This window comes from Martes martes (genome assembly GCF_963455335.1).
Source record: "Martes martes genome assembly, chromosome: 1".
Taxonomy (NCBI): Eukaryota; Metazoa; Chordata; class Mammalia; order Carnivora; family Mustelidae; genus Martes; species Martes martes.
This window is the reverse complement of record NC_137888.1, coordinates 202,871,418-202,897,216: the sequence shown is the minus strand read 5'-3', so window position 1 is coordinate 202,897,216 and position 25,799 is coordinate 202,871,418. Positions and strand designations below refer to the sequence as shown.

The 25,799-nt window shown below is 55.9% G+C and overlaps 1 protein-coding gene across 1 annotated transcript in view; it reads right to left on the bottom strand.

Annotated features, from left to right (window-relative positions):
• The window catches only part of ELL (elongation factor for RNA polymerase II), a 74,389-nt gene that overhangs the window by 6,102 nt on the left and 42,488 nt on the right, over positions 1-25,799 (bottom strand). Inside the window, exons 2-8 of the mRNA XM_080809896.1 lie at positions 21,335-21,382; positions 14,766-14,887; positions 14,134-14,297; positions 11,780-12,054; positions 8,212-8,336; positions 3,814-3,910; positions 2,178-2,652 (exon numbers count right to left, since the gene is read on the bottom strand). Coding sequence (XP_080666022.1) covers positions 2,178-2,652; positions 3,814-3,910; positions 8,212-8,336; positions 11,780-12,054; positions 14,134-14,297; positions 14,766-14,887; positions 21,335-21,382 — 1,306 coding nt within the window. The remainder of the gene's footprint in view (positions 1-2,177; positions 2,653-3,813; positions 3,911-8,211; positions 8,337-11,779; positions 12,055-14,133; positions 14,298-14,765; positions 14,888-21,334; positions 21,383-25,799) is intronic.

Sequence of the window (25,799 nt, the reverse complement as noted above, 5' to 3'; positions counted from 1 at the left end):
TGAGACACAAATGCAAGGAAGCTTCCTCACGTGCTGCCCTGGAACCTTCTCCAGTGCATCTGAGGGAGGGGCATGGTGCACAAAGAACAATGCCATTGTTAAAGGGAGGTGGGTAGTTCCAGCGTGTGTGGCTGCCCCCACCAGCAGAGCACACTGTCCCAGAAGGAGTCCGGGAACAGGGCAGTAGGCCTCTGTGCTTGGCCATTCCTGTTACATTTGAGGTGCCTGGGAGATGCAGATTCAGATGGACAAAGCATTGCTTTTAGTACCTTAGTTGTCCTTATCTCTTCCTTGGGCCCCCTACTCCCTGGTGTGCCTGATTCCAAATCTCACTTTCCCACCTTAACCTGGGGACAAGCTGCCCAGGCCCATGTGCCCTGGACAGGATCTGAAGCCGGCTGAGCGCCACATGTCCTCCTCCTTCCCCGGGCCCTGCCGGGGGAACACAGGGCTTTGCTTCCACCATTTAGGACAGGACGTGCTGCCTGGCTGGGCCTGCTCAGGGTTTGTCTCTCCAGACAGGACCACCTCCGGGGAGCCAGGCCTTGCCTCCCCACCCGGCTGCTGCCGACACCTGCCCTCCAGCCAGAGGGAGAGGCTAGCAAAGGCCTTTCTGGAGAGCAGGCGAATAACTCATTAAAAAGCCTTCAGGAGAAAGCAGCTCTGCCCTTGCCCCAGGAATGCCTCCTGTGTGGATCCTTCAGGGGGAATTGATCTGAAAGCAGCAGCAAGTTTCACAGCCGGGAGTGTCCGCAGGCGCAGCTCTGTGGCCACGCCATGCCCATTAGGTTAACAGCCACATGGGGTGTTCCGCTCAGGAGCCCTGGGCTACGCAACTCAAGGTAGCCCAGGCTCTGAGGGTGAAGATCCCTATTCCCACCCCAAGTCTGGCCTGTCCATACACCTCCTCAAGTATCTCTGGGCCCCACAAAGGTTCTCTGGCTCAGCACACAGCCCCAGCTGGCCCCACACCCCTCTCATCCTGCTGCTGTGATCCCAGATCTCTCGACTTCCCACTCTGTGACCTCCTTCTGACTCCTACTGCCTGCTGTTCTATGGACAGCTTCCCAAACCCAGTCTCCACGTGCTGAATGTTTGCCAGTCAGCAGGCTACATGAGGCCTGTGGCAGTCCAGGTGCTGCCCCTCTCCAGCCAGGCCCTATACCCCACTGCCTTCCTTGAACCCCCGCCCCACCCTGCTCCCTTTCAGTGTCTGGGACCTCCCAGCAACCAGAGCTGAGCCCGGAACTAGCTCCTCTCTGGGTGGACTGTCCCCTCCCACGGGCCCCAGATCAGAGGCTCTGTGCTCCCACTGGCCTGAAACACAGCAAGGCTGAGACCGCTGGGACCTTCACAGACAACCTTGCATAAGAACACAGGGTGCAGGCACCTGGGTGGCTCAGTGGGTTAAAGGCTCTGCCTTTGGCTCAGGTCGTGATCCCAGGGTCCTGGGATCGAGCCCCGCATCGGGCTCTCTGCTCAGCAGGGAGCCTGCTTCCTCCTCTCTCTGCCTGCCTCTCTGCCTACTTGTGAGCTCTCTCTCTGTCAAATAAATAAATAAAATCTTAAAAAAAAAAAAAAAGAACACAGGGTGCAGGGGCGCCTGGGTGGCTCAGGTGGTTAAGTGTCTGCCTTTAGCTCAGGTCATGATCTCCAGTTTTGCAGATCACGCCCCACATCGGGCTCCCAGCTCAACGGGGAATCTGTTTCTCCCTCTCTCTCTGCCTCTCCTCCTGCTTGTGCTCTCTCTGCCTCTCTCCTTAGTGAATAAACAAAAAATCTTAAAAAAAAAAAAAAAAAGAACACTGGGCACAGGGGCGCCTGGGTGGCTCAGTTGGTTAAGTGTCTGCCTTCGGCTCAGGTCATGCTGTCAGGGTCCTGGGGTCGAGTTCCACATTGGGCTCCCTGTTCAGCGGGGAGTCTGCTTCTCTAACCCCCCAGCCCCACTCATGCTCTCTTTCTCACTCACTTTTTTTTCAAATAAATAAATAAAATCCTAAAAAACAACCAACCAAACACAGGGCACAAAGAAGCTGAATGTGCAGGGCATGCTACTATGGGGCTCGTGCGGTGGTAGAGTCCCTCTCTGGGCAATGGTGGGGGTGGGCTAGAGCTCAGGCTCCTGGCACTGTCCTCCTACAGCGTCCCCCACCCCAGGCCTGCCTCCTGGTACATACCCGGGGCATCTGGTGGGGCTCCTAGGGGGCTGGGCATGTGGTCTGGCAACCGGGCCCGGTGTCTATCCTCAGCTGCTCTCTCCTTGTCTTTGTGCTTCTTGGACTTCTTCTTGGATTTGCTGCGTGATGAGCCACCATGGGGCCTGCTGGGCTGGGCACAGTCCGTCAGCAGGGGCAAGCTGAGGCACGTAGTCGGGGCCGGCGCGGCCACTTCCCCGTGCTCACAGTCCCGGCCACTGTGACCCAGGTCATTGCTGACGTCAGCTAGAGGGTCATGGGCCCGCGGGGGCTCCAACCGTGGGGGCAGGTGGGCGTCTGAGCCAGCTAGTGGGCCTGGAGTGGGCAGCAGGGCCTCACGGCCGTGGGGTGCACTCAGCTTCCCATTGATGGCAGGCTGAGCTCTCTGGGTAAAATGTGATATCCTGGTTTTCTTGCTGACCAGGGAGTCGGTGAAATCAGGAGGCTGTGATCGTTTCTGCAATGGGAGGGAAACAAATTTAAAAGGGAGACTGTGTCTGGAGCCACTGATGTCTCCTGAGGAGTAGCTGGGGAGCAATAGGCCCTGAGCTCAGGAGGCCCTAGGAAACCTAGGGCCTAACTGCAAGGCCCACTCTGGCCACAAGGGGGCACACCCAGAAAAGAACCAGCCTCTTGCTAACCTAGGCTCAGCCCACCCTGAGGACAGAGCCAAGGAAGGGCAGCATCCATGGAACTAGCCAGCTGAGCAGTCAAGAAGGGCCATCTCCACACACTGCTCTGAAACTTGGCAGTGTTCGGCGTCATCCCTGGATGATGGGGATGGTGAAAGGACCAAGTCTGAAGGACACACAGCAGCCCCGCAGGCTGGGACTCCCCCCACCTCCCTACCAGACCCAGGACAACTTGCATCCCCAAGGGACACCCTATGACATGGTGCAGGGCGCAGCCTTACTCCACAAGTGAGAACACTGAGGCATGTGAGACAAGGCCAGACCATGGATTGCCCAGACCCTGGGAAATGGCTAGAGAAAGCAAGGTGGCAGGCCCACCATCGGGGAGAGGGAACAGGGTAAGGAGGCTGTCAGCCCTCTGCTTTGGCCCAGAGCCAGGGCAGGCACAGACCTGACCTCTCCACAAGGAGGATTCAGGGCCTTGGACATGTGCTGGGAGCTTCCAGGCCGAAGGAGAGAAGGGGGGAAATAAGGGACTTAGGGTCAGGGACTCACGAGCCAGAGCGCACAGGTGGGGACACCTGAGCACCCATCCTGACTACTGACTGAACCAGCAGTGGTCACTGCTCACAGGGCCCTGCGCCTGCAGCTGGCCCACTTGATTCTACGGAACCTTCATGACAGCCCTGGGAGGCCAGTGCACCTGCCATGCCTGCTGTACACAGAGCACGGGCCTCAGGGCAATCCGGGAGCCTGCCCTCCCTTGGCCACAACACCCAGGAACATTCGATGGAACTGCACCGAGGGCCCGGGCCCAGTCTGGGGAAGGCCAGGCAGTTGCTCATTCACCGAAGAAAACATCTGCCTCTGAAGCAAGGGCCTCATGGGCTGCCCTAACACAGCTCAGGCCTGGCCCACGGGCCCCTCGCCCCCCCTCCTCCCTCACCACCACTGCGCCTTGTCCCAGCCTGGCCCACTGCTCCTACCTGAGGGGGTGAGGCTGAGTTTCCATGTTCCCTGGGAGGACTGGCGGCAGCGGGGTCTCCAGGCAGGCCAACGGCACTCTGCGGCTGACACAGCTTCCTACGGGAGGAGAGGCGGGGTAGCTGTACAGCCCCACAACCTGCCTTCCCGCTGATGCCACACTGTGTGCCCTACACCAGTGATTCAGGGTGGGCCCGCTGTCCCAATGAACCAGAGCAGGGCCGAGTACATGGGGTACCTAAGGGCATGGTGGGCAGAGAGCAGCCCGAACACATCCCCCCCAACAGGCTCACCCACAGCCCGGAGGATGGCCCACCTGGAGTCCTGTGTGCCCAGAGAAGGCTCAGTGGGCCACCCGCTCATCCAGACACCCGTTACTGTGGAGACCAGAGACCCAAGTAAAACTGACTGGATATTCAAGCTCTGTGCTATGTCCCTGCGGGAGCTGGGCACATTCGAGCACCAGCCCCTCCTTTAAAAAGCAATTATTCATCCTAATAATGCTTACTGCAGAAACCTTAGAAGATGCTGCAGGGGACTGAGATGCCCTAGCCTGACAGAAAGGACTCCTGGTTTCAGGTCCCACCTTCCTGGGAGCCAACATGACAGTATCTCCTCAAGGATGACAGGGGCAGTCACCAGCCTACAGTACCCGAGCACAACAGTGAGCTAAGGACAAGAAAAGACACCGTGACACTCAAAGGGCAGATGGAGGCCCCACTAGGGACCCTGGCTTGAGGCCACTCTCTGATCCCCTCTCATATTCCAAGGCTGCGAGTCTCATGGGAGCCCAGCAGCCAGCCCGGTGCAGTGCGTGGGACCGCAGGCCCTCCATGCCCAGCTGGGGTCTGGGGCTACGGGGACCCTGTCTGCACTGCCAAGTAGTGACGAGCCGAGTAGACCTCCTTGACCGATGGCCACGTGACAGGCCTCTGCTGCTGTCCCCTCCGTGGTGGCCCCAAATATAAGGACAGCCCCAGGGCAAGTGCCTGCAGCATGCAAGCACTGGCCGCGGCCGAGGCGGCTCACATCTGCTGTCCAGCCACACAGAAGCAAGTGCAACCCTTTCCATCTGCTCTCTTTCCAGCCCCCACTGAAAATGCATGAAGGAGGAAGGGAAAAGAGAGCAGCACGATCTAACGCTGAAAGCAGACACGGTGACTATCTTACAGGATCCAAGGAAATGGGGCCCTAGGCCATACCACCCCCCCCAGCCTGGAGATCAGAGGCTCAGAGACCTCACAGAAGGGGCTCCTGCAGGGCTGTTCCCGGTCTGCTCTGGGGCTGTGGGGAAGGAACCCACAGTGTGTCCTAGCAGGCCAGGCTACTCCAGACACACCTAGACCATGGGATGGACAGAGGTGTGGCCTCAGGAGACTGAGGAAACAGAGAGGCCCATGGCGGGTTCAGAGAAACCTCGGCAGCCCTCCTGAGGGGACGGAGCCACTCAGAAAAGCCTTAAAGGGCTGCACCGAGGCCTCCAGGTAACAAATGTCAGAGTCCAAAAGAGACAAGAGAAAGCATTTGAAAGCAAAGAGAGACTCTCTAAGCAAATGAAAACTTTAAATCCACAATAGAAACACCAGCCTCAATATCCCCAGAAAGACAAAGGACTTGAATAGAATTTCTCCAAAGACGATATACAAATGGCCAGTAAGCACACTAACAAGTACGCGTGACTGGTCATCAGGAAAATGCAAGTCAGAACCACAAGGAGATATTACCTCACACCCACTAGGAGGGCTGGAATAAAACAAAACAAGAATGGAAAAGAACAAGTGTTGGTGAGAAAGTGGGGGAAACTAGAAACCTCCATGTGTGTCACTGAAGCGGGAGCTGTTGTGGAAAAAAGTCTGGCAGTTTCGCAAAAACCTCAACTCCACTCCCCCTTGAGAGAATGGAGAATCCACGTCCATACAGATCCTCGTACACAAATGTTCATAGAACCCCAGCCACAATGCTGGGAGGCAGAGATGGCCCCAGGGTGCATCAGCAGACGAGCAGATGGACAACTGTGGTGGATCTCCATGCACACCAGATACCCACGCAGCACACGTAAAGGAACGAAGCTCTGATACATGTTACGGCCTATGTGAACCCTAACCGTACACAGACAGAAGGCAGTCACAAAAGGCCAAAGATCCAAAAGTCCCAAAGATCCCACTGATAGGAAACATCCAGAATAGGCAAATCCGCAGAGACCAAAAGATTCGTGGTTGCCAGGGGCTGAGGGGCAGGGGCACGGGAGTATCTGCTGACATGTGGGGTTCTATTTTGGGGCACGTGTTCTGGAACTAGTACAGGTAGAAGCTGTACAACACTGCGAATGTAATTCACACCACTGAATTGTGAGAAAGAAGAACAAGGCTGGAGGCCTCACAATCCCAGATTTCAAGATCTACTATAAAGTCATAACAGTCAACACAGTATGGCCTTGGCACAAAAGACAGACACAAGGAGAGTGACTACAGGGCTGGGCACGGCTGCCAAGGCCTCGTGGTGCCCTGGAACACCCGGGACAGGACAGGCCCCAGCAGCCCCACACACGGGAAAGAGAAACACAGAGGGAGAATCAAAATGATGGTGGCAGATGCACACACTCTCTCTCCTTAAATAAATCTTTAAAAAAAAAAAAAATGATGGTGGCAGCAGGTGTCCATGTAGAGCCGAGCCTCAGGGGCCCAGGCTGACCCTGGAAGCATCAACATACTTAGGTCAGGTATGATTTTGAACAAGCTGTAGGAAAAGGAGGCAGCCCAGCTTCTGGGGTGATACCAATCCTCAGCGGCAGAAATACCCCAAGGCCTTATTTTTCCTTCTTGCTGCGAGGCTTCAAGAACCACTATAAATTGGGTTTTCTTCAGGGAGGGAAAACCTAAACTGAAGGAAAAAAAGTGTGCAGACGGGTGGCTGGGTAACCTTCAGTGTGGTTGCTGGCATCGAGGATGCCGACGGTGACCTTTGCACACCAACCGGCCCAAGCTTCCAAGGACAGCAGGTGCTGTTGGCAACAAGCGGTTTCTGGCATGGCTGATCCCCAGTCGGGGCCCCGGTGCTGGCCTCGCTGGCCATGCTTGTCCAGGTGAAGGCTGAGGGCCCTGGGTTCACACAAGGCCCGGCAGCTCACTCAGTGGAGCAGGGAGGAACAGGGAGGAGCCCGGAATGACACAAAGCTCCAGAGCCGAGATTCCTACTGACCCCACCTACACACCAACACACAACAAGGCTACTTGCTCTCCGCCATGCTCCTTCTGGAGTGCTCTGTGCGGCCAAGGCCCTCGGGTTCTGAGAACAGCAGCTACCCAGCAAGAGGCTCTGAAGGGAGGGCAGGAATAGCCTTGCAGTGTCCCTAATGTGTGCCTTGTCACCTCAAAGCACTTGGGTGGGTAAATTTGACCAATTCAATACCAGACTCTTTGTCCAAAAATGTCTGATGGATCAAAACACCTGTAGGTGACAGATCCAACCCCAGGCGTGTTTAGCTGCGGCAACAGGAAACGCCAGAAAGAGGATGGGGGTGGGAGCGGTCTTCTGATGAGAACAGCTCCTCAAGCCCCCCACGACCTTTGGACAATGGGGAATGGTGACCCCAGGCTGGTTCGGAAGCAGGTACTGGCTTGGGGAGGAGTGCCCTGCAGGGCTGAGGAGGAACTCTGGGTTCACCTAGAGTAGCCCCAAGTCTACATGCAATTACTGCTTTAAACAGCTGAACTTAAAAAAAAAAAACAAAAAAACCCACAACCACATAAATAACTCAAGTCCCTGAGAAATCATTTAAAGACTAATTAGTGTATCAGCCTGCTCCAAGCGGCGCTTCACAGCCCGCACTCCCGCCAGGCATCATAGAGAAGGAAATCATTAACTGCTCGCCTGAGCCAGGCAGGGACCTACTTAACCACTCCTCCCCTGAGCCACCAAGGCCACTCCTGACCTCAGGTCCCAATTAATCTGAAAGGGAATGTGTTTAATTAATGCTACTTAATCACGCCTGTGGGGAGTTTTGTTTTGCTTTGTTTCTCTCTGCTTCAAGTTCTTGGGAGGTTCTTTTAAAGAAAGAGGCGGCCTGCAGCCCAAGCCTGTGGGGCTGCGAAGGTTTTGGAAGGGCGCTTGACGGGAAAGGAAGCGTGGAACAAGCAGAGCGGACTGAAGCGTCCTGTGTGGGCACTCTGGGGCTCTGGTGCATGACTTGCACCCTTCACTCCACTCAGCAGGTGCTGGCCCGACCCTGAGGTGTCCCAAGTAGTGGGAAAGACTGCCAGAGAGTCTCCACAGATCCCTCCATCCTGCTCAAGGGCCCTATGACCTTCGGGACCACACAAGGCCACCCTAGCACCCTCAGGATGCCATCTGTCCCAGAACCAGGGTGCGGAGACATGCCCAGGCACAGGAGGCGGCATTACCGGACAAGCATCCGCTTCAACAGCTGCTGGTCCCCTTCCGAGTAGCCAGGCCAGTCCTTCTGCACGTCCTTATATACACAGTCCTTCAACGTGCACGTACCATCCTTGGCATTCACGTTGGCCACCTGTAAGACAGAGACAGGATCACCTTGCCGGAAGCCTAGGAGAGGCAGAAGTTACTGAAAGTAGGTGATGGAGGCTGGGGGGCAGAGACACACAAGGGGAAAGAGGACAGCACTCCCCCAATCCCCTGCACACTGGGGCAACAAGCCTTGGGTTGCAAAAGGATCAGAACACCAGGTCCTGACACCCAGGTCTTACAGCTGCTAGAAGACACGTCGGCTCCAAAGCAGGCGGGGCTGCCATCTACACTCCCAGGACCCCAGCACCGGCCTCCCCTGTTATGGACTGAAGGTTTACGTCTTACCAAAATTCATGTTAAATCTCAGCACCCAAAATGAGGTATTAGGAGGTGGAGCCTCTGGAAGGTGATCAGGTCATCAGGGTGGAGCCCTCATGAATGGGAACAGTGTCCCTGTAAAAGAGACTCTAGAACCTCCCTCCCCACCCCTGCCATGTGGTAACACCATGAGAAGACAGTCTGTGATCTGGGAAGGGGGTCCTCAGCAATCACCCAATCTTCTGGCACCTTGATCTTAAGACTTCCCAGCCTCCAGAACCACAAGGAGTAAACGTCTGTTGTTCATGAGCCTCCCAGTTTATGTTATTCCAGTAGAGCAGTCTGAAGAGACGGACACCCCCTCTTGGACATGCACTCCTGTGGCAGAGACGGCGGCGGGTGGGGGAGCCGGGGCCCTCAGGGGCCAGGCTAAGTCCATCTTCCCCGCAGCCAGCTAGCCCTGCTCAGGCTGATTAACAATGGCCGAGCTTGTCACCAAGATGGCAAAGATGGACTCAGAAAGTCGACCTTAAGGGCACTTGAAGAAGTTCAGGCCCTGCTCCCAAGCAGGAGCCCCTGTGCCGGCCTCGCTGGGCCCATGGTGCGCGGCTGTTGGGGAGCTGGCGTGGCAGCAGCCGTTTTCACTACCACGGGCTTCTAAGGGGACTCCAGGTCACAAGGGTTTCCACAGGGAGCGTTTTTTAATGGCTGAGTAATATTCCACTAAGCATCTGCACTGGATGCCATTTCCAGTTTCTCTGTAGCTTAAACAGACACCATTGTGTGCAGGTTCTCCCACGCTGGCGACGGCTTCCTTCGGCCAGCTTCCCAGAAGTGGGATGAGTGGGTCAAAGGCTCTGAACATTTTTACAGCTCTTGATGCAGTTTGCTAAAATGCTCCCCAGAAGAGCCACCCACCCGTCCACACTCCCTCCCACAGAGGATGAGCCTCCAGGCTTCTCTGAGGCCCCGCCAGCACCGGAGACAGATGTTTTCACAGAAGGAAGAGAGAAGGTGCCTTTGAAGAGTGTGATTTCATCTGTGCTGCTCATTGGAATCCCTGATCCCTTGGTGGGGAGGCTGGAAATGACCAGCCCACAGTATCCCCTGAGACCTTTCCCTTCCTCAAGCTACTGGGGTCCTGCTACTGCACCCAGCCCCCAGGGAGGACACGCTGGGTAGTAAATACAGAAGCACAAAGCAGACGGGGCCATTCAGAAGAAAAGAGAGTAGAAAAGGTGGGATGTTCTGCCCACAGACACCAGATAAGCTGCCCCACAGAAGGCTGCTGAATCCGAATCAACCAGAGAAGCTGGAGCCCAGCACGGGGCCTCTCTGATCCCGGGCAAGGGCTGGGAGCAACGGCAGCATCTCAGAGGTTAGAAAAGCAGGCACCCCGGGCAGAATGACGTCAGTACCAACAGATCCCCAGCTCTTCGAAAACCGAGCCTGGCCTGCTGGCTGCACTCGAGGGTTGCTCAGAGAGTAAATCTCAGATGTTAACTGTGTGCTTGGTCAGCCAAGTTCCACATTCTGCATGTGAGGGGCTCATGTGCTTCTTCTTTATTCTGGGCACAAACAGGGCGAGAGAGGAAGATGGGAGCAAGGGCCATTTCCAAGAATGCCACAGTAGGGGCTGATGGCAGCCTGACCGGCCAGCAGCGTCGGCTGCAGCACACCCAGGGACAATGCTGGCTCACGTCTAAAGACCCGGCATTTTGCCAGCCCTGCCTCATTCTCTCCGAGTTCCAGCCCAGGGGAAGGGCCTCCACTGTGCCTCCTTTGAGTTCCCAAGGATAAGGCTGACACCTGTGACCTTCCAAGGAAACCAACCCCCTCAGAACATCATTCCTGGTTCTGGAGCTTTCTGGATGCTTTGATAGGCCCCTCTGCCAAAGAAAACTTCTGAGCCACGAAGCCACACGTCTATCTTCTAAACAAGCCTTGAGCCAACTCGTATGCTCAGAGGGAGAACTGCGCAGCTTGGTCCTCACCTGCACTACCTCCAGGTGGGGGAGAGTGGCTCAAGAGGCCAAATCCAGGGGCACCTGGGTGGCTCAGTTGGTTAGGCAGCTGACTCCTGATTTCATCATGATCTCAGGGTCGTGAGATCGAGCCCCGTGTTGGGCTCCGTGCTGGACATGGAGCCTGCTTAGAATTCTCTCTCCCTCTGGCCACCTCCCTCCTGCCTTCACACGCACCCTTAAACAAAACAAAAGAGGCCAAATCCACAGTTTCCCGGCAAGCGGCACCCCCGAGGCCAGAGTCCCAGTGACACGAGGGGCAGCGAGCCCCATAGCTCATCTTCAGACACAACTACTCACTATCACAGCATGTGAGTTTTACACTGCGCCCAGAGCATCTGAGGCAGGATGTAAGGGAGGCAAGTGAGCTGGAGGACAGAACCCCTCGAGGTTCAGCCGTGCCTCCTCCACAGGACGGGACTGTCCACTGCCAGCCAAGTGAACCTCTCGGCAGGGCCCCGAGGCAGCTGCATGGTCCAGCTGACGTGGCGAGGCCAGAACAAACTGTTCACCTTCCCGGGGGTCCTCCAGCTCCCTCCACGGGCTCTGGGAGACAGGGAAGGGTGTAGGGGAAGCAGCCAGGCCTACAGCTTTTGCTCCAAGGCCTGAACTCTTCCGTAATAGGCTCCATCTGCTGACATCACGATCCCCGCCCCCGCTCAGCCTCCCACCCCGCACGAGGTGCTGCAGTCAAGCTGCAGCCGCACATAGCAGCCGGAGGGTCCACAAGTGAAGCCCCTTGCCCAGGGCCACGGCTGGTGAGTGGCAGGGAAGCTGCCTGACTGAGGAGGCTGAGCTCTGCGGTTACCCAGGCTTATCTGGACTCTACAGTCACTGGGCAACTGATGTCCAGGACCCTGTGTGCTGTGCCTGCTGCCTGTGTGCTCGCAGACAGTGCGGACTAGGGTGCTGACCTCACGCTAACCAACCTCAGGGCCACTGGACAGCAAGCACCACGACCAGGGACGTGTCCGTGACAGCCCTAAGCACGTCCTAACCAAGAAGGCCGAGGCTCTGAGGCAAGTTGAGACTCCTGGAAGAGACCCCGGGAAGGGCCCTTCCCAAGCCGCCCTGTGTCCAGACCCGGTGCAGAAGCCACTCAAGGCTGACTGGACCCTCAACCTGGCCCCGGGCAAGCACGAACCTGCTGGAGGAGGCCATCCAGCGCATCCTTGTCCGCCTGGGCCAGGCCGTCCTTCTGCAGCCGCAGCAACAGCTCGGCCTTCCGGTAGGGCCTCAGCGCCAGGAGGTGCAGCACCCGGTCGCGGAAAGGCCTCTGAGACACCCCACTGCCCCCGCTAATGCCACCAACATTGCTCTTCTTGATGGCACTGGCCAGGTTGATGGGAGTCGCCCGCTTCCGGGAGGGGACAGCGTCCGTGGCCCCCGGGGCTGGTTTCCGAAACTGAACCTTCTTGCCTGCAACAAGAGCCAAGGCATTAGGGATGTGAGGGGGTGAGGGGGTGTCTCTCAGTGTCCCTCTGCCTGGAGCGGATGCCAAGTTCAGAACGAGTGCGAGGATGCCCATCGATGGCCGCCAGCCCCAGGGGAAGGGAGTCTGAGCCAGGCCCAGCCTGGGCGGCTCAGTGGAGACCCAGGACAGCTGAGCGCACCACCTGCTGACCGCACACAGCTCAGCAGGGGCTTGCAGGGCCCCTAGCGTCAGAAGCGGGAGCTGCACGAGACAGAATGGACTTCATCACGGGCAGCCCAACCACTACAGGGAGAGGGGGCCGAGAGTAAGAAGAGTGGGGTTCCTGAATGGCCAGAGGCAGGTGCCCCCAGAGCCTACACATCACAGCACTGTGCTGGCCCCACAGGATCCCCCATTCACTTTTATGAAAAAGGAGGACTGAACAAAGACATCGGGCCACTTGGGTAGCTTCTCTGGAGATGCCAGGGTAAGAGCAGCTCCCTGGCTGCAGCCCCATCAGGCACTTCTTGGGCAGACATGGCTATGATCAGAGTCCCAGGGGCAGCAGCCAGACCCCCAACCCCTTCTAGAGCAAACAGACTCCAGCTCTGCTCTGTCGGAGGGGCCTCTGCTCTGAAACTGTGAACTCCACTCTGGACAGCAGCACCGCCCCTGAGGAACATGCACGGCCAAGGGCGAGCAGTGCATGCCTCATGAACTTGGGCCAGAAAGCTCTCCGTGAAGACTTTTTTTTTGTTGTTTGTTTTTGTTCTCATCCCTTAAATCTCATTTGTCAAATTAACACAGGAAGAAGTGCTATCAGAATCCTCAGGGTCAGGCTTAGGGTCAGGGAGAGGCCTGACACAGTGGGACATGCATGTCTGTCTCCAGAGGCCAGGGGACAAGTGCTTCCGCTAGAACTGAAACCACTGCAAAACTCTTGCTATATCCTAAGTGGCTGAAGAAGCCGCATTTCTGTCCCGGTTTTAGGCTGAAGGACCAGAAATTGATGGAGATGTGTAGGCACGTTCATGTTTGCATATCGAGGTGACAGCAGGCAGGGGAAGCATGCTGGGATTCTGGCTGCGGCTCTGGGGGGGTGGGGGGGGTGGGCTCCGTCCCCAGCAGCGGCTCACATCCCATAGGCTCCCTCAGCACGCACAGCCACATTCTCCTGGATGCAGCGTTCACTGGCGGCACGGACTCCTGCAAGGATGTCTGGGGTTTTGTCCAGAGTCAATCCCACCGCCAAGCCAGTGAAATCATGTGCTCCTTTGGGGGCGGGGGGGTGTCTTTGAAATCCTCCTACCTTTTCTTAAAAAAGAAAAGCCCCCAAAGCCATTTGCTGTAAGCCACTTCGTGTCTCCCTCAGGCCTAACACCCTTCCTCCTGGCCTTGAATCCTGATGACTCATGAATTTGTCTGGGCCTAGGTGCTGGGAAGCCTAACGCAGCCACAAAGCTTCCTACAAGTAAACACACTCTCCCCATTGGGGGTGTCTCAACTTCACCAAAACTGTTTCCAAACAGATGATGCGCTGCCAGGGGCTTCTCATCCGGCAGGGGGTCAACACATCTCCTTCCCAGGTGCAACCCGACAGCCCCTCACTGGCCCGAACCCAGCAGCAGGCCTCTTGCCACAGGGTACATCTCGCCATGTGCACCTTACCACTGGCTGTGTCGGTCTTGGGGAGGAGTTGGGTAGGCAGGTGAGGGCAGGGGTCACCGCCAGAGGAGGACAAACCGCAGCCCTCAAGGAGCACTCTCTCTCTGATGGGTAGAGATCCCTCAGGCCAGAGCCTGGGAGAGGGGCCCATGGATTTGGAATTCCTAGAATTCTTGGGGCTCTTATCCAAACTGGGCAATCAACAGATGTCACAGCCCCCAGCTGACTCATCCAGTGTAATGGGACCTTCATTTTTGATCCAACAACGACCTGGCTCACCCTGCTTGGGGCCACACCTATCAACCCATACCTCCAGCTCCTGGCCAGGACAGGCCCTGAGTCTCTCCTGCTCCCCACCCCCACAGGTGCCCAGCAGGCATGAGCCCCCGACAGGTAGGAGTCCCAGGCCTCATCCTCACCCAGGTATCGGCCTCCAGCCTTGATGACAATGGCCCCACGGCTCCGTGTCTCCTCTTCGGCCTGTGCCATGCTCTGCCGTGCTTTCTGGTAGGAGTCGTCAGTGGCACACACTGTGATTTTGTCCTGGATGCTGCCCAGGCAGTCCAGGTGAATATCCCCGTGGCTGTAAGATAAGGGGCCAGGAGCCAAGGTGAACTCCTGGGATGACAAGGACAGAAGGTCTAGGAGCCTGTGCCGCCCCCCCCACCCATGACCCTCAGTTGGGAAATGGGGTCAGGGCTAACTTGAGCAGCATGGTTTCCACATGGCACATCTCGATCTGGAAGAAACAAGGGAACCCAGGCCCCTGGGCAGGGGCAGCAGCAGGCCAGAACTTGCACCCGCGCCCCAGACACGCTGAAATAAGCAGCAAGGCTCAGTCAGAGAAAGGAAGGAGGCACCGGGCCAGCCTGGCTGGCTCAGCCTGTAGAGCATGCGGCTCTCGATCTCGTGGTCCTGAGTTTAAGGCTCATATTGTGTGTAGAGATTATTTAAACAAATAAACTTATGTAAAAGAAGAAGAAGAAGAAGAATAAGGAGGAGAAGAAGAAGAAGAAAAAGAAGGGGGCACTGGGCCCGGGTGGGACCTCACCTGGAGACATATTGCTGGATGCAGTCGAAGCTGCCCTGGGGGCTGTCCCGGCCAATGTTGGAGAGGTAGAAGGAGAACGTCCGTGCCTCTGTGGGGCAGTCAGGCTGGGGGATGGAGATGTGCTGTGCAGAGAACGGGAGACATCACTGGGAGGTTCACAACACAGGGGCATGGGGGGTGGGGAACCATGGAATGGCCCATCCACTGGACCCCAGACCATCCCACAACTTGACACAATGAGAATGTGCTAGCACTTTCTAAGCAGCAATGGCATCTCGGTCTGAGGAGTGCATAGTGCTTAACATACACCCAGAGACAGGGATCCCACCTTGATCTGGGCCATGACCCAGCTTCCCGCCCAGCATATGGGGCAGATCTGGCCTGGGACGTGCGTGAAGATGAAATGAGACAAGATGGGCATCGGGAGCCATCAGGGCACACGGAGCAGCCAAGATGCCCCAATCCTTGCTCCCCTGTGCGATGCAGACTCCACCTGAGTGTCCATCACAGCCCGGCAGGCCCTGAGGGGCTCACGAATAGGCAGCACTCACCCCAACAAAGCAGGAACATGGTTAGATGTGACACAGGATGAATGTCTTGGTTAATGCAAACCTCACTTTGGGCAGTGCCTCTGCAGAAGGGATGGCCAGCCTGGCTAGCAGACAGACAGACAGACAGCAATGGTCCCACCCAAGGTGCAGGGCTCAGCACAGGTGGGACAGCCTTGTGCCCAGAGGCCACTGCAGGATTCCAGACCAACCCTCCCTCGGTTGAGGTCCTAGGGGCTATGGAGCGACTTGTAGGAAGACCCCATGTTCTGGTTGCTGGCCCATATTCAGGGTGCAGGATGGGCCTCTAGAGCCCTGTCCCCAGTGGTCACCCCTCATAAAGTAATCCCTGGGTTTTGGGTGCTAGAGCTCATCACAGCTGGCAAACACACAAGGGGGCACGAGAGGTAAATGGAGGTTAAGGAGATAGGCAGGCTACATTCTGGTCTCATCCCCAGGCTGCCAAACCACCTCGGTATGTCCAAACCCTGTTTCCTCTCCAATGAGGTGAACATGCCAACACCCTTCATCAGCACCAGACTGAACACGGCGCAGCTGAATTCCACCCCTGCTCCACTGTCACAGTTCAGCCTATCTGACACTGAGGACACAGTGGCTCAGGCCGTAAGAAGGGATGCTGCTCCTGACCCCGCTCCATGGCCTCCCTGCCTCTCCACCCTGAGGGTCCACGCACCCGTAGGGAACCTGCATATGCACCTGGCCTAGAGTTGGTCCCCAAATACTGAGTGACCTGCCCAGCATACAGTCAGTCCCTGCCCCAAGGAGAGGTTCGGATATGCACAGTGAGAGCCAGCCTGGCTCAGAGTGGCTCCCAGACCCAGCAGTGGGGGCCTGTCTTGCCCGCACATGGGATCTCCTTTCCAACACATGGGGCTACCTTGTGCTTCCGCTCATCCCTTCTTGGATGTGACTCCTGTTTTCCTTTATAGAAGTAGCAGGAAACACGCTGCCCAGAGGCCAAGGTTCAGGCTGCTAAGGGTCACTGCTGGAGATGCACCCAGAGCCAGACGCACACCAACGCAGTGGCCCAGAATGCCATAGGACGCTCACGCGCCACCAAGTCAGCAAATCAAAAGCAGCTTCCAATGGAGCCAGACACCTGCTACCATGGCGGGGCAGGGGGGCACCTTCTTCACCTCACTCTTGAACCTCTCCCTTATTCCATCCTGGCTCTGGTGGAGATCTGGCCTCCCTAGGTGGCATTTTCCACCTCAGTCTGCTCAGGACAGTGACTGAGCTGCACCCCTAAGAGTAGGGAAGGAGGTCAGGTCTGACTCTCAAAGTGACCGTGCTTCTCTCTGGGTAGGGCCTGTGGGGGACTCTTCACACCAACTCCTTTACCCCACCTAAACCTTTACCATGCAGGTGGGTATGCCCACTTTCAAAATTCATTCTGGAAGTGGGGGGTCCCAGCACAGAGCCCAGAAGTGGGTTTGTGTAGCTCCTGGAGCCACAGGACGATAAGGAACCCAGGGCTTGAAACTGATGGACGAGAACATGATGCTGCCCATGACAGGGGAGGATGCACAATGAGGTCTCTGGTATCGTTTGGGACAAAGCGGGGAGCACCTGAGTAAGGGAGGGAGGGAAGTAGAGGGGAGGTTTGCCAGGGGCCTGGTATGGCCCGTTCTGTCAGTCCTAGCTCCTTCCCAGCACTACCACGGCCTGTGGAATCCCCTGGTTAACAGGCTGCTTTGCAAGCTCCCAAATGACAATGGTTACTGGTTACCAGTCACCGGGAACCAGGCAGGGAAATTAGCCAGCGGGGCATGAACAGCCCAGGAGTGCATGGCTTTCTCTGGGTCAGTGAAGAGCTTGGCACAAGTTCCAGGATGTGGCCCAAAACTCAGCCCTGCTTGGCTGGACCAGGTGCCTTCCAGACCGAGTCTCAGCTGCCCCACAGGGGACACCATGTGGCCCTCAGCTGGCCCAAGCACGCAGGTTTGGGTGTGTCTGACGACAGCCCGGACTCTGGGTTAGGTCACTATTAACCTAATCGAGCATCTGTGCACACAGACCTGGAGCAGCAAATGGGTCTATCCTTCCTTTGTGGCCCTGAGTGCCTCTGAGGTCTGCAAGGGGGCACAGGTTCCTGCCTTTGAAATCTGTCCCAAGCAGGGCCTGCCTCTGCGGTCCCCCACCCCCCACCACCGGCCCTGGTCTGCAGGGCCTCGTCTGTGGTGCAGGTGGGGTCTGTGAAAAGACAGAGCAAGTCTTGGGGGCAAAAACTGGTGGGGGAAAGCACCTGATATTCCATCTGGGCAAGAACGAGGGCAACAGGCATGTACAGGAACCCAAACACCAACGAACCAGGAGCTTCTCTCTCTCTGTCCAGAGGAGTTTGTAGACATCACTTGTTTTCTTACTTACTGTCACTTCCAGAGGAAGCTTCAGAATAAAACATATTCCGGGTAAAGAGAACTACCACTGCTGAACTGGACTTCCAAGAGCAAAGCACCCTCTTCTGCCCAGGGGCAGTCCCTCACCCCAGCCCCAGGGTGCACCGTAAGCACCTGCCTGCATTCCAAAAGCCACCCTCAAGCGTTCACTGACCCAGGAGGCTCAGGAGAAGGAGCGCACAGCCCCTGCACTCTGTTCAACCCTGGCACATGGTTGGCCCCCAACTCGGAAACCCCCCATTTTATAAATTTTTTTTTTTTAATTTATTTAACAGACAGAGATCACAAGTAGGCAGAGAGGCAGGCAGAGAGAGAGGAGGAAGCAGGCTCCCTGCTGAGCAGAGAGCCCGACACGGGGCTCGATCCCAGGACCCCGGGACCATGACCTGAGCCTAAGGCAGAGGGTTCAACCCACTGAGCCACCCAGGCTCCCCAGAAACTCCCCATTTTAGAAAGTTTTTAGACCGTTTCCAAATTGCCCCTGTTACAAATGACGCAGCAGCAGGCACCTAATGGCTCAATCTTGTGTGTGCTCTTACCTGCAGAGACAGCTCCTGGCCACACACACAAAAACTGGTCAAACACCTCTTACCAGTGCTGTCAAACCTCATTCTAGAAAGTGCAGCTGAGGCTCCTGGCGCAGTGCAGGGAAATGCCAAGACCCTTCACAGCCCTGGATGCCGACCCTACTTCTCTTTTTTCATCAACTGAAGAGTTTCAGGGTGGGACTGGCCAGGTGGAGGTTTCTCTTCCCCTCTGGAGCTGACTTTTCACAGCTATCAGAGGTTAACGACTTAGAAGTGACCACCAGAGACCAGAGGGGCCCACGTCAGCCAGTGCAGTGTCTAAGAGAAGGCCGAGAATTCAAACACAAACACGTATTCGGCAAATGAAACAAGGATGAACATCTTGCTGGGGCACATGACACCCTAGAGGCCCAACATGCTACAGGCAGGCCAGGCTCTCTGGACGCTGTGGCAAATGCCATTAGTCACTCCAAGGAAGCGGCCAACACCAGGACCCAGCTGCACACCTCCCTGGGCAGGCTGGGCTCATGGTGCTTCCAAGCATAGGCAGGGAAGTGGCCAGGCCAGGTGGCACCCCCAACCCGGGCGGCACCCCCCACCCAGGCGGCACCCAATGCTACAGCCTGATGCTGGCTGTGTGCACGGAGGGGGACGCACATAAGAGGCTGAGCGAGCTCATTCTGGGCTGCAGGGAGGACACTGGTTCTCCTAAGGCCTCTTTAATGGCGCACATACGACCCCTGAGGCAGAGAGCCCATCTCCTGGGCAAGGAGGCTGAGGCATGGTGAAAAGAATTGGCCAAGCTCCCTGAGCTCAGGAGCCCACAGATGGGGTCTCAATCTTCAGTCTGTCAGCTTCATGGGGCTCTGGGAAAGAGGGTCCCCGTCACCATACAAGGAGCCCAACATGGACTCAGCCCATGTACCATGAAAAATGAATGAGCCTGCCCAGCCCCACCCCACTGACCACTGTCCAGCCTACCTTACTGGTTCATCTCCAGCCCCAGCTATCCACAAGCGGCTGAGCGACCAGAAGTGGGAGGTGAGAGCCCGGGTGCCCTACGTCCTCCCGCAGCAAGGTGATTATGTGGATGTGGCCTGCTATGTGCCTAGCACCAAGCCAGGCCCGTCACAACTGGCAGGGAGGAGGGGACGCATCCCATCAATGCCCAGGAGGAGAGGGACAAGGTTAAGAGAACACAGATAGCAGACCTAGTGCCCGACACCTCATGGCAAGTAGGGAAAGAATAGCATTCCTCCTCGCCATTTGGCATCCTCCAGCCCTCACACAGGCTTGCACAGGGAACAGTCTCCTAGCGGAGAATCGTGGTCTGGCTTGCCTGGAGCTGTAGCACGGGACCTCTGTACCCTCAGAACCCTCTAGAAACTGTGTAACACATGAGAAAAATCCAGAAAGAAGAAAAAGCAGGTAAAACATGATTCTAAATCTGAGGGGGAGGACCCCCAAGTTAAACGGATGTGGTCTCAGGCTTTGCACAGAAATTTCGGTAACACAAGGCACGGCCCAAGAGTACCTCGTGGTGCTTCTGTGCCTTCTGTGAGTGGTTGTGTGGTGTCTTGCTGACCAGAAAATGCTGCTCACTAGATAAGCCAGAGAACTCAGTGGCCCTTTCCACAGATCCACTTCCTCTTCTTTCCCTGACTGCTGAGGGCACAGCAGGATCACTGGCCACCAGAGGGCGCCATGAAGGCTAGTCTGGCAGCAAGCCCAGGGAGTCCCGCCCCCAACACTGACCTATGCCTTGGGGAAATGTCCCAGGGAAGACAAAGGGAAAGCTGCCACAAGACTCCCGAAGGGGCCCAACAAAGGTGTGGATGTCCCAGAGGAGGCACTGCGGGGGGAGCAGGGATTCTGGGGCCTTTCAGGGAGTCTTGCTGACCTTGACAGGTCTTGGCATAATGGTCAGTTCAGTTCACATATGTACCTGGCCAGGCCACAGCCCCAAGTGACACCTTGAACGCTAATCTGGATGGAGGTATTCTGTAGATGTGGTGACATCCACGATCAGCTGACTTTAAGAAAATGACCCTCAATGGCCTGAGTGGGCCTCATCCAATCAGCTGAAGGCCTTAAGAAGGAAACTGAGGTTTCCCTAGGGACAAAGAAGCTCTCCTGTATACCACAGTGTCCATTCCTCCCTGCCCCATAGATGGACTTCAGCCTCACCGGCCCCACAACTGTGGGAGCCAATGCCTTACAATGTATCTTCTGGTATCTTTGCATCTGCACAAAGACACACGGATCTTCTACAGGCCCTTCTACAGGCCCTGTCTCTCTAAAGCATGCTGGCAGGGGGTGAAACCCACAGACCTCCTCCATAAGGAGGCAGCCGGCCAGCTGTCAGGTGGAAACTGACTCAGACACTTGCAGCAACACTTCAGATTTAAAAAAAAAAAAAAAAAGAATTGCAATAAAGACCAGAAAAAAACCTGAAATGTTCCAAGGCATGTTTGGTGGGTGAGGGATACGGGGGTGGGGGTGGGGGATGTCCAAGCCTTGGGGGGCAAGGATTGAGGACAACTCATCCTTTCTTTTATTCTCCAATTCTTCTGTAAGATGGTCATTTAGAATGAAATGAATGCGTTTCAGAAAACATGGAGTGCTCAGTTTCTATAACAACCCCCTTCCCCATCAGTAGCCCAGTACTAAAATCAGACACCCATGGTCCCAGGTGCACCAACAAACCAGCTCCTGGGGAGGCCACAGCTCCAGGCCTGCTTGGCCCCTGGGACACCTCAGTTTTGAATCAGCACAGAGATGAGATCAAAAGAGAGACCTGGGGGTCTGGGAGTCAGCTATGCACTGGCTACAGGAAGGAAGGGGAGACTGAGGGACTGCGGACAGAAAAACTGCATTCATCCCAGAGAGCCTCTTGGTGTGGCTCCGGCAATGGGACCAACCTGGCAGACCTTAGCTCGGCCCAGCACCTGCCCTGACACACAGAGATGGGACCAAAATGCTGTGCCCAGCCTGTTTCTGCACCCAGCATGCCATGACAGGCCAGAGAGCACACTGCCACAATTCCAGATGTGCTTAAGACAAAGGACACTCACCCCTTGACTTCCTTGAAATCGGATTGATGGTCTCAGTGAAACAGACTCCTGCAAAAAAGCAAAATGGGAAAATGTCAATAAAGATATCTCAAAATCCAAGACTCACTTCCCCGTTATAGAAAGAGTAGGGTAGGGTGCCTGGGTGGCTTAGTGGGTTAAGCCTCTGCCTTTGGCTCAGGGCATGATCTCAGGGTTCTGGGATCGAGGCCCGCATCGGGCTCTCTGCTCAGCAGGGAGCCTGCTTCCCCCCACCCCTGCATGCCTCTGCATACTTGTGATCTCTCTGTTAAATAAAAAAATTAAAAATCTTAAAAAAAAAAAAGAAAGAGTAGGGTAAGGACAGTGTTTTCAGAAGAGGCAAAAGAAAACACACACGCATCTAAAAATTACAGGAAAGGTCTCTGGAGCAGGATTTTGAAGGCTCAGTAGGAGTTCCTGGACGGCACGGGGGCAGGCAGATGAGAGGTCAGAATGGAGACACAGGCAATGGGCAGCCCCTCACTGTTCCCCCCAGATCAACATCAGCCCAGACCGCCCTGCCCCAGAGACACCCCCGGGAATCGCGATGGATGAGCACCGCTGGCCAGAAGGCTCCCAGGACAGGGCCCAAGGCCTGCTCACCCCCACATGACAGCTTCAGAGCAGTTTGTCACTGAGCCTGGGGTGGCGTAATTTCCAAATGTCACAAGAAAAAATATACATAAAAACTCAAAATACTTTAAGCTTCAGCTATTCAGAGATCGGCCTTCTGTTAGAATTTCAGAAAGAACGTGGATCCAGATGGAGGGTCGCACCTAACTCTTTCTCACCCATCTTGGGCCCGAGCCCCACCTTCTGTACAACACATTATCACCCCATGGCGTGGCCCTCGTTTGGCATCACAAACCCCTCCCTCTGCCCCCAAACCCTCCTTGCTTCTGTGCCCAATGTCCTCCGCAGCCTCCTCCAGATGGCTGGGCCTCCCATCTCCATCCAAGCCTGCCCTCAGGTCTGCATCCCAGCCTGACTGGCAGTGAGAGGAGGCCCCCGCCGCAGCCGGTCCCCACACTCCTAGACCCCAGGTGTCCTAAATGACTACTTGTCTGCTCCCCACCCAGACTGTCAGGCCCACCACGGGCCCTGGGTGGGTGAAGCAGCTCTCTAGAATCACGGGAAGGACCAACCAACGGGCAGGTTGGCCTCTCAACGTGCTTGGGTCCGTTAGGGGCTCAGCTGAGGGCTGTGGTCGTATGAGGCAGGCATGGCCCACACAAGCCACACATGTGTTCCCCCCCAACCCACACTTTGTTTACCAAGAGCTCGCTCTTTTGCCAAATCTCAAGGACTCTTGTCATCTGCAGCAGCTTGTCAGTGAACTTGGGGCAGAATTCCAAATGTACTGAGAGACCACACCAAGCACCAGCACTTATCTGACACCCTAGAAACCAGCCGACACTTCCTACACAGCCTACACTTCCAAAGCACGTCACCTCTCACTGCCAGGCTGTCAGACGTGGGACATCCTCCAGCCCCTCATCCGGCTCCAGGACTGGAAACCAGCCCCTGCCTCGGAGGGTCGCCGTGCTTCAAAGACAGAGGCCAGGCTTTCCCCAAAGCAGGCTCAGGACCAGCTGGTCCATCCTATAAGCTACGGACCACCCCCTGTGCTGACATTCAGAGAATGAGAAACAGCACCTGCAGGGTCCCTGGCCCGGCTCGGCCCTTGGAGACACAACATTTAAGAGGCCTTTGCTTGGGATTGGGTTAAAGACAGAGACCAAAAAGAAAACCTGCAGGTGGCCGATGAGCTCACGAGAAGCCACAGGTTTCACAGGAGATACCATGCACTTATCAGGATGGCTAAAACAATAAGGACAAAACCCAACACACTGATGGGAGCTCACACAGCAAAGCCACTGTGGAAAATGGTCTGGTAGTTTCTAAAAAAGGTTAAAACACAGTTACCATATGACCCCGCATTTCCACTCAAAGGGACAGACCCAAGAGAAATTAAAATATAGGTCTACACGAAAACGTATATACAGATGTGCACAGAATTACTCGTAGGATCCAAAAGGCAGCAACAACCCAAGCATCCACCAACCGGCGGACTAGAAAACAACAGAATGCTACCCCGAAGGAAAGGGAACAAACTCTGGGTGGACACATGGACAAACCTCAAAGCCACTGGCTAGTAAGTATGCACGCCTCCACACAGGACACCCTGCACCGTATGACTCTGCTCACATACGTGTCCAGGAAAGGCAAAACCAAGGAGACAGATCAGTGAGTGCCTGGGCCACGGGCAGGAGCAGGGAGTGGCTGCAGGTTGCGGAGGCAAGGTCTAGGGTAGTGTGTTAACACTCACAGACTCTACACCTAAAATGGGTAAGTTCCACTGGCCCTCAGCACACCTCCATAACAGCTGCGACCTGCCCTCAGGCTCACAGAGGGTCTTTCTCTGCAAACTCCTGGGCTTTGAGCAATCACCTGAACCCAGAGGATTCCTGAACACACGGGGGAGATATTCCAGTCTGTTAACCATTTTCAGTGCAGAATATAGAGCAGATGGAAGGAAACAGCAGAAGACACAAGAACACCACAGCTAAGGCAAAGCAGGCCTCAGGAACTCTCTACCTACCTTACCTGATTGTCAAGGACAGGAAGGCAGGCTGCTCCTGGCAGAGGGAACAGCAGGCACAAAGCCCAGAGCAGACACACGGGACGCCACAGTGGCAGAGAGCTCCTGGGGCTTGCTTCTTGGACCCCCCAGGTCTGCAGGCCCAGACCCCCATGTGAGCCAGCCTGGGGCTAACTCAAGGGCCGTGTGTGTCTGCTATCAACACAGGGCAAGGCCTGTGGGCTCCAGGGGCTTGGGGGAGAGGGGCCATGACAATGGTAATGATGCAAGTCTGGATTTAGAGTAATAATGGGGAGGAACCTGAAAGGGCACATCTCCCCAGAAGGAACTCCACCAGGGCAGCCCCAACAGTGCCTGGGCACCAACAACCAGCACCCCCACCAGCTGGTGTGGTGGGCCACCCTCCCCCTGGACCGCATGCTCCCCGTGGGCCATGTGGTGAAGCATTTAACTGGTTTGGAAGCTGTCAAGCAAGTTATCTAGAAGACTCCTTTCCTACAGTCACTCATTCCCCAACAGCCGTAACTTTACCCATTGGAGAAGCTGGCAGAGAGGCCCAAAAGCCCAGGCTTTCCCAACAATGCCAAGTACATGTCCCCACGCGGCCTTTCGTCACGGAACCAGGCCCCTGGTTCTCATGGTGACTCCTCCCTTCAGCAGGAGAACCAGGCCCTTTTTGTCAACAGCAGAGCCGTTCACTTATCCTATCACATACATACCTGGGTGACTCCCCACAGGCCCAGTCCATAGCCCCCAACAAAAACAGGCACCAGGACCAGACCCAGCTAAGTTCCACCAGCCCTGTGCAGGCAGGGGGATAGAGGCCCCACCTGCTAAGACATTAGAACAAAGGGAGAAGCAGCCCCCAGTGCCCTCACACTCACTGGATGACATGATGTGTTCTAACGGCTCTCAGGCCACGCCACCCAGCAGTGGACAGCTGGTCACAGTCCTAGCCACATTTACAGGCCCAGCAGGACCCACCCTTGGTAATCGGGGTTAATGAGGCTGCCTGATTCAGCTCCTCCACCCCAGGGCAGACTACCTTAACCTTTTGTGCAGACTCTTCCACATGGGGCACCTGCTTGCCACTGTGCACCCCCCTTCCCCCCCCCCCACCTTAAGATTTCCAGGAAGAACGATAGGTCCCAGCTGGGGCTCCTCTCCTGGGGCTGCAGGAATCTGATTTGGAGTGTCCTGCACATCGATATGTGACCACCCCACCTGCCATAAACTCCCAGCTCAGAGGCCCAGCAACATTTCAATGAAGGGTAACAAAATTAAAATTGTTACAAAAAGGTTTAAGAAAAGAGAAATCTCTAAAGAGTCCTAAAATGTACTAAAGCCACTTGTGTTTCTCTAACATCCACTCAAGTGGCCTTTGGCACACACTGTTTTGTTGTGGGGGGAGGTTTGCTACTTGCAATGGAAATCTGTTTTTAGATCAAAGTAAGGTTTTTATTTTTCTAAACAAAGGTTCTCAGCTATTTACTATAAAGCAAATATATTTAATTTGAATGACTCAAACACATCAAGCCTATCACCTCCAAGAACCTACTGGAATAAAGCTGGCTGCATAATTCATCAATTCTTAACCTTCCCTCTGAGTCAGGTTCAGGGTGGGGCAGGCAGGCTCAGGGGAACCCCAAATGCTGTAGGCCCCTGTGGCAGTCTCTGCCTGCCCAGCTCACTGCCTTAAGAAACCTTCCAGATCACCGGCTGGGGAGGCTGAAGGCGCCGGATGTGTGGGCAGAGGCCCACGGAGGAGGGGGCAGTGCAGAAGCCTCTCCCGGAGCCTGCACTCGGAGCCTGGAGCTGCTCCCCTTGAAGGCTTGGGGGCAATCC